The following is an 8,977-nucleotide window of genomic DNA, read 5'->3' as shown; positions in this document are numbered from 1 at the left end:
GCTGGGTGTTGTAGTTTTGCAACATCTGGAGGGCCACAGTTTGGAGAGACCACCGATATAGAGAATAACCTTTATTGACTTAATCGAAAGCCATAAGGCGACAATATAATGTATTTATTTTAAGTACGATTGTCTAACTTTCCATTATATAGAGCAGTAGTCTCCAAACTGTGGCCCTCCAGATGTTGCAAAACTACAACTCACAGCATGGCTGGACAGCCAACGGCGACAATAATGTATAAGGCAACAAGAATAATAATAATGATAATAGGGTATTTATTTTATGTACGATTATCTTACTTTCCATTATATAAAGCAGTGGTCTCTGAACTGTGGCCCTCCAGATGTTGCAAAACTACAACTCACAGCATGGCCCGACAGCCAACGGCGACAATAATGTATAAGGCGACAATAATAATAATAATGTATTTATGTACGATTGTCTAACTTTCCATTATATAGAGCAGTGGTCTCCAAACTGTGGCCCTCCAGATGTTGCAAAATTACAACTCACAGCATGTCCGGTCATGCTGGGAGTTGTAGTTTTGCAACATCTGGAGGGCCACAGTTTGGAGAGACCACCGATATAGAGAATAACATTTATTGTCTTAATCAAAATCCCTCTTTAAATAACGGAATTTGCAAGTTTAGGACGTGTTCAGGACTAAAATGTGATGTGTATTTCTGCAGCAGAAATCCAAATCTGGATCCAAATCTAGACTGAGCCCCATTGTCAATTAATGGCCCTTAGACGGATTTCGTATTGGCGCCAAGAAACTTCAGCTTACGCCTCTACATTGATGTTAGCAAGAAGTACTGTGCAATATTTAGGTTCTCCTGCGGGGGCACTGCAGCTTTGAGGGTGCATCTGTAAAATGTTTAGAACCCCTCGTCATTGTAATAGATTTAAATACCACTTCTATTTTTGTATATATATATATATATATATATATATATATATATATATATATACAAATAGAAACTGTTATGTTTTACTTAAAGGGGTACTTCGGTGGAAAACATTTGTTTTTTAAATCAACTGGTGCCAGAAAGTTAAACAGATTTGTAAATTACTTCTATTAAAAAAATCTTTACCCACCCAGTACTTATTAGCAGCTGTATGCTACAGAGGAAATTCTTTAATTTTTGAATTTCTTTTGTCTTGTTCTCTACTGACACCTCTGTCCGTATCAGGAACTGTCCAGAACAGGAGAAAATCTCCATTGCAAACCTATGCTGCTCTGGACAGTTCCTGACATGGGCAGAGGCGTCAGCAGAGAGCTCTGTGGACAAGACAAAACAGAAATTCAAAAAGAATAGAATTTCCTCTGTAGCATACAGCTGCTAATAAGTACTGGAAGGATAAAGATTTTGAATAGAATTCATTTACAAATCTATTTTAACTTTCTGGCACCAGTTGATTAAAAAAAAAATAATAAAATGTTTTCCACCGGAGTACCCCTTTAAAGATTTTATATGTGTAAATGCTGCAAACACAGAGTATCCGTAGGTCAATATACACAGACATACACACATCCAGGATCCTGCACTTAAAGGGGTATTCCAGGCCAAAACTTTTTTTTATATATCAACTGGCTCTGGAAAGTTAAACAGATTTGTAAATTACTTCTATTAAAAAATCTTAATCCTTCCAATAGTTATTAGCTTCTGAAGTTGAGTTGTTGTTTTCTGTCTAACTGCTCTCTGATGACTCACGTCCCGGGAGCTGTCCAGCTCCTATGGGGATATTCTCCCATCATGCACAGCTCCCGGGGCGTGACATCATCATCGAGCAGTTAGACAGAAAACTTCAGAAGCTAATAACTATTGGAAGGATTAAGATTTTTTTATAGAAGTAATTTACAAATCTGTTTAACTTTCCGGAGCCAGTTGAGATATATATATATATATATATATATATATATATATATATAAAGATTTTGCCTGGAATACCCCTTTAACTGCGTTAGTCTTGACGTATCGAATAGAGGAAACGCTTTGGCATTGAACAGGTTAATTGTTACCGGTAACACGTTGTGAAAGCGATCCCCGCCGCGATTTACCAAATTCATGAGAGAGTCCTGTATCGATTGGTAATAGATATCACCCGGAATGAATGTCCTCCCAGGAAGGAGAATCCTAGATGAGAGTCAGTAAATCCTCCATCTGACTATAATATGTATGAAGACATTCAACACCGTATAGTCAAAGGAGACGACGCTTTTATCTTTGGCGCGATTGTACAAAGCGCAGCCCAACAGAGAGACTTCTCCCTTTTGTCATGTCTCTCCGAGCGATGATAAGACTCTGGGAATATTTCACATCAGTACAATTATGTCTTTGTCAATTTTGGCAGGAAAGGGTTAAATCTTTCATGGTGAGATCATCAATCAAGCTGAGTTTGGGGGAAATACGCAAAAAAAAAAAAAAGCGGAAATGAGGACCAATATATATATATAGATGAATGAATGAGAGAAAGACGCCACTGTCCATTGTATCACTTATAATGTCTGATTGTTTCCCTTACTAAAGGGGTTCTCCGGGACAATACGGATATAGAATGGCGTTGTAGACGTGCGCTAATTCCTAAATATACCGTATTTTTTGCCGTATAAGACGCACCCAATATTTAAGGAGGAAAATCTAGAAAAAAAAGTTTCTGAAACAAATACAATGTAAAGTATAGGACAGTGATCTTCAACCTGCGGACCTCCAGATGTTGAAAAACTACAACTCCCAGCATGCCCGGACAGCCAACGGCTGTCCGGGCATGCTGGGAGTTGTAGTTTTGAAACATCTGGAGGTCCGCAGGTTGAAGACCACTGCAGCTTTCGTCATCATCCAGACCCCCCTTTAGTTTTCTACTCACCTCCCCTCGGTGGGAAGGAAGGGTGAGCTGGTCCGGGCCATCTATGCTGCAGGGACCGTCCGGTTAGTCGTTCCGGTTAGTCGTTCCGGGCTGTCCATTTTCACCGGGAGGCCCTCTTCTCCGCTCCGAACTAGTGACGTTGCCTTGACGACGACGCACAGGGACGTCTGTACGACCCGGGAGTTGTAGTTTTGCAACATCTGGAGGTCCGTAGGGTGAAGAGCACTGGTATAGGAGGTAATACTCACGTGTCCGCGCCGCTCCGGACCCGTCACCGCTCGTCACCGCTGCCCTGGATGTCGCCTTCCATCGCTGTTGCCGCGACCCCGAGGTGTCCCCGTCGCTCCGGAACGTCTCTGCTGCCCGGGATCCTCGCTCTCCGTCGCCGCCATCACGTCGCTACGCACGCCGCTCTTATTGGATGACGGGACTGCGTGCGCGACGACGTGATGACGACGAAGGAGAGCGCCGGCCATGCAGGGGATCCCGGCACGGAGCAGACACCGAGGAGGCAGGTAAGGTCCCTCCCGGTGTCCTGTAAGCTGTTTCGGACACCGCGGCGGTCCCGAACAGCCCGACTGAGCATCCGGGATACTTTCACTTTTGCTTCAGACGCGATCGGTGATGTCCTGTATTAGCCGCGGGTCCCGGCCGTTGATGGCCACAGGGACCGCCGCGATAGGACAGGGTTTTAATGTGTATTTGCCGTAAGACGCACCAACTTCCCCCCCCCAGTTTGGTCGAAGAAAAAGTGCGTCTTATGCAGCGAAAAATACGGTAGTAACTGTAATAATTTCTGGGATGGTGGGGAGGATGGTGGGGTGCATGTGTATATACACTGATCAGCCACAACATTAATACCAGGGGAAGTGAAGAACCTTGATCATCTGGTAGTTGAAGTTGATGAGTTGGAAACAGGAAAATGGCGCAAAGTGTAAAGATGTGAGCGGCTCTGACAAATGGCGCATTGCGATTGAAGGACACTAGGTCAGAGCATCTCCAGATCATCTTGTGGGATGTCCCTGGCTTGCAGTGGTTAGTACCTACCAAAAGTGCTCCATGGAAGGACAACTGGTAAACCAGCAACATGGATGGAAGGGAAGGCTAGCCGTCTGGCCTGACCTCATGTAGATAGAATTGCTTAAAGGGGTACTCCAGTGGAAAATAATGTTGTTGTTTTTTTTTATCAACCGGTACCAGAAAGTTAAACAGATTTGTAAATGACTTCTATTAAAAAAATCTTAATCCTTCCAGTACTTGTCAGCTGCTGTATGCTCCACAGGAAGTTCTTTTCTTTTTGAATTTCTTTTTTGTCTGACCACAGTGCTATCTGCTGACACCTCTGTCCATGTCAGGAACTGTCCAGAGCAGGGATTTTCTCGACAGGATTATTCTAGACAGTTCGAGACATGGACAGAGGTGTCAGCAGAGAGGACTGTGGTTAGACAGAAAGGAAATTCAAAAAGAACTTCCTGTGGAGCATACAGCAGCTGATAAGTACTGGAAGAAGTTTTTTTTTTTTTTTTTTTTTTTTTAAATAGAAGTAATTTACAAATCTGTAATAAAGAAAGCATGTACGTGCACTCACCGCTCAGCGGAGACAGCTGGGTGTGGGTGTCTGGTCGACGGGACGCTGGGTCACAGAATCGGCGCAGGTATGTGGGCGCTCGGAGGCTACGCCGGCTGTTTCACACGTGAATGCGTGCTTCTTCCGGCCGGAAGCCTCCGAGCGCCCACATACCTGTGCCGATGCTGTGAGAAAGCGTCCTGTTGACCGGACACCCACACCGAGCTGTCTCCGATGAGCGGTGAGTGCACGTACAATCTTTCTTTATTATATGTATTGATACTTCACACGATTCGTATCTGCACCCTGCAGGAGACGCTATTCTGCGCCACCGATGCTATGCAGTGTTCCGGTTACAGGTGAATTTAGTGTGTTAACCCTTTAGTGTGCTCTCCTTTCCTGTTTCCCCCCGTGGGCACTGGTGTCGCGGCGGTGGTGGTCGCCTCCCAGTGCTGCGCCATTTTATGCTAGGGACGTTAGGGACCCACTCTGAATAGGTGGCCTTGACGTGGTGAGTGGGCTTGTACTTTTTGATGAAAAATGTATACTAACAACCTGTTAGTTTTTGATATTATGTTGAGAAGCAATCAGATCATTATACAAGATTGTAGATGTGCAACCATGTCTGTTTTCTACCCGAATTCACACTATTTTAATAAATGTATGGATGGAAAAAAATTGACAACAAGGTGTTACCAGTCTCCTCGTAAGCAGGTTGTGTATTCCTGTACAGTCTAAGGTGCCTAGACAAGGAATGTTTGCAGCAAAAATGTTGTGTTTTATAGCTGATTGCCCCAGTTTTACAGTAAGTACTTGTGAAGCACAAGGGGGGGGGGGGGGGGAATAGAAAATATAGAAATAGAAAAAAAAAACACTTACTGTACTTACCTAGCCCTGGTCCACCACAGCTCCTATTCACCACCGCCCGGGTCTCCGATTTTTGCTGTTCTATTTACTTCAGTGCGCTGGGTGCAGGACCTTCCAGTTGGGTTAATCACTGGGGGTGCCCTGTCTTGGTCAGACAGAAGATTGGGGTTTGGACAGAGGCGACAGACCTGAGCTGCAGGGGATCGGGGCTAGAGGCAAGTATTTTTATTTTATTTTTTTATCCTGGAGAATCCTTTAAGGTGTTTGTCACATATAACTACAATTTGGAAAGCAAACAAAGCCATCTGATTGGTCACCATGTACTTTTCCTTTGTACTGGTTTTAAAGGGGTATTCCAGGCAAAACCTTTTTTTATATATATATATATATATATATATATATATATATATATATATATATATATATATATATATATATATATATCAACTGGCTCCGGAAAGTTAAACAGATCTGTAAATTACTTCTATTAAAAAATCTTAATCCTTCCAATAGTTATTGGCTTCTGGAGTTTAACTGCTCAATGATGATGTCACGTCCCGGGAGCTGTGCATGATGGGAGAATATCCCCATAGGAACTGCACAGCTCCCGGGACGTGAGTCATCAGAGAGCAGTTAGACAGAAAACAGCAACTCAACTTCAGAAGCTAATAACTATTGGAAGGATTAAGATTTTTTAATAGAAGTAATTTACAAATCTGTTTAACTTTCCGGAGCCAGTTGATATATATATATAAAAAAAAGTTTTGGCCTGGAGTACCCCTTTAATACATTCCTCCCTTTCTTTGGATCCAAGAGACAGGAGGATGACTTGATGGGTTGCAGTTTCTTGCCTATATTTAATGTTTTCCCATCGTGCACTTGCATGTTGCGTGTTGTTTCTATAAACTGCATTAATAATGTGAAGACGATTTCTCTTGTTTTCTAGGACCACTGCTATTACCATGGAGCTGTGCGTGGACAGATGGACTCCAGTGTTGCAGTCAGCACCTGCTCAGGAATAAGGTGAATAAAAAACTGCAGGAATAGGTCTTATATGTAAATGTATTGACATATAGCGTATTGGTTACATTGTGTTCATTTCATATTAGTTTAGAGTAACATTCAATGAAATTCACACAAATAGTCTGTAACAATTTCTGTAACTACTGTATTTTACTTGCAATGCACTATTTCTCCCGTTACTTTCACCCCGTCACAAAATAACGTCTGTTATTAATAACGGACTATGACGGGTTAAAACGGATAATGTAAAAATCCCAAAGACTATAATGGGATTTTTTAACGGCCGTATATTGGACGATTTTCAGGGTTTTCATAACAGAACATATAACAGATCTTTAAAAACTGATGCATGTATAGTGTGAAAAGGGCCTACGCAAGAACATTTAATGTGTAATATTGGAATGAAGAATTGCATGAATAGTTGCTACCTCTTCTTTCATTGCGATCCATTGCATCTTCCCAGCGGTGTTTCAGAGTGTTGTATGGTGTTGCATTCAGTGAATTAGTGCTGGTGTCTATATATTGTTTATAATTCATATACCGTATATACTCAAGTATAAGCCGACCCGAATATAAGCTGAGGCCATTAATTCAACCCCAAAAACCCAGGAAAAGTTATTGACTCGACTATAAGCCTAGGGTGGGAAATACATAATCCCCCCCGTCATCATCATCACCCCCATCATTAACACCCCCATCATCATCATCACCCCCATCATTAACACCCCCATCATCATCATCACCCCCATCATTAACACCCCCGTCATCATCATCACCCCTGTCATCATCATCACCCCGTCATCATTATCCCCCCGTCATCATCATCACCCCCTTCATCATCATCACCCCCGTCATCATCATCACCCCCGTCATCATCATCACCCCCGTCATCATCATCACCCCGTCATCATCATCCCCCCTGTCATCATCATCACCCCGTCATCATCATCACCCCGTCATCATCATCACCCCGTCATCATCATCCCCATGTCATCATCATCACCCCCGTCATCATCATCCCCCCCTGTCATCATCATCCCCCCCTGTCATCATCATCACCCCCTTCATCATCATCACCCCCTTCATCATCATCACCCCCGTCATCATCATCCCCCCCGTCATCATCATCACCCCCGTTGTCATCATCATCACCCCCGTCATCATCATCCCCCCCGTCATCATCCAGACCCCCGTCATCATCCAGACCCCCATCATCATCATCACCCCCGTCATCATCATCACCCCCGTCATCATCATCACCCCTGTCATCATCATCACCCCCTGTCGTCATCATCATCACCCCCTGTCGTCATCATCATCACCCCCGTCATCATCATCACCCCCGTCATCATCATCACCCCCGTCATCATCATCACCCCCGTCATCATCATCACCCCCGTCATCATCATCACCCCGTCATCATCATCACCCCCGTCATCATCATCCCCCCCTGTCATCATCCAGACCTCCGTCATCATCATCACCCCCGTCATCATCATCACCCCCGTCATCTTCATCACCCCCGTCATCATCCCCCCATGTCATCATCATCCCCCCGTCATCATCATCACCCCATCATCATCCCCCCCTTGTCATCATCCAGACCCCCGTCATCATCACCCCCCCCCCCCCCCTTCATCATCACTGCCTGTCAATCCCTTCAATCAATGGTCTTCAACCTGCGGACCTCCAGATGTTTCAAAACTACAACTCCCAGCATGCCCGGACAGCCATCGGTTGTCCGGGCATGCTGGGAGTTGTAATTTTGAAACATCTGGAGGTCCGCCGATTGAAGACCACTGCGGCCTTCTTCATCATCCAAACCCCCCTTTAGTTTTCTACTCAACCTCCGCTCGGTGGAAAGGAAGGGTGAGCTTGTCCAGGCCATCTATGCTGCAGGGACCGTCCGGTGGGGACGGTTAGTCGTTCCGGGCTGTCCATTTTCACCGGGAGGCCCTCTTCTTCTCCGCTCCGGGCCGGCCCCAGACTAGTGACGTTGCCTTGACGACGACGCACAGGGACGTCTGCTGCGTCGTCGTCGTCAAGGCAACGTCACTAGGCGTCATGAAGGCCGCAGTGGTCTTCAACCTGCGGACCTCCAGTTGTTTCAAAACTACAACTCCCAGCATGCCCGGACAGCGAACGGCTGTCCGGGCATGCTGGGAGTTGTAGTTTTACAACATCTGGAGGTCTGCAGATTGAAGACCACTGAGAAGGGATTGACAGGCGGAGAGTTCACTCGAGTATAAGCCGAGGGGGGGGGGGGGGGGGGGGCGTTTTCAGCACGAAAAATCGGCTTATACTCGAGTATATACGGTAATCTCATATGCATGTATAGGATTACTGCACCTATCTATGAGTAAATGTTCAGTCTTGTGTTTGCAGGGGTCTTATAACACTCAGCAATGGAACAAGTTATGTGTTGGAACCATTGCTGGGAGACCGCCATAGACATCTCATCTACAGAGCTGAGTATCTGGAAGTGGAGAAAGGCAAATGTGGACACACAGCCTCTGCCGAGCGACATGTCTCCAACTTCACCGACCATCATCTTCCTCCTCATCATCGGGTGAGTGTGGTGCAATCTTCACTATAAAAAAAAAAAAGGGGGGTAATAGGCTCCACCCTGATCTAACAACTCAGTCAGTGCC

General features: G+C 44.9%; 1 protein-coding gene across 4 annotated transcripts in view; it reads left to right on the top strand.

Moving 5' to 3' along the window:
* ADAM19 (ADAM metallopeptidase domain 19) overlaps positions 1–8,977 on the top strand; it is a 123,330-nt gene that overhangs the window by 56,141 nt on the left and 58,212 nt on the right. For 3 of the 4 annotated variants that reach the window (XM_056517351.1, XM_056517352.1, XM_056517353.1), the window contains 2 exons: positions 6,250–6,326; positions 8,712–8,895. In XM_056517351.1, coding sequence (XP_056373326.1) covers positions 6,250–6,326; positions 8,712–8,895 — 261 coding nt within the window. Of the gene's footprint in view, positions 1–6,249; positions 6,327–8,711; positions 8,896–8,977 lie in introns of those variants that run through there. The other variant, XM_056517354.1, reaches the window with a different exon arrangement.

The sequence above is a fragment of the Hyla sarda genome, chromosome 4 (genome assembly GCF_029499605.1).
Source record: "Hyla sarda isolate aHylSar1 chromosome 4, aHylSar1.hap1, whole genome shotgun sequence".
NCBI classification, from domain to species: domain Eukaryota; kingdom Metazoa; phylum Chordata; class Amphibia; order Anura; family Hylidae; genus Hyla; species Hyla sarda.
The sequence above is the reverse complement of the archived record's forward strand: the minus strand, read 5'-3'. Positions and strand labels throughout refer to the sequence as shown.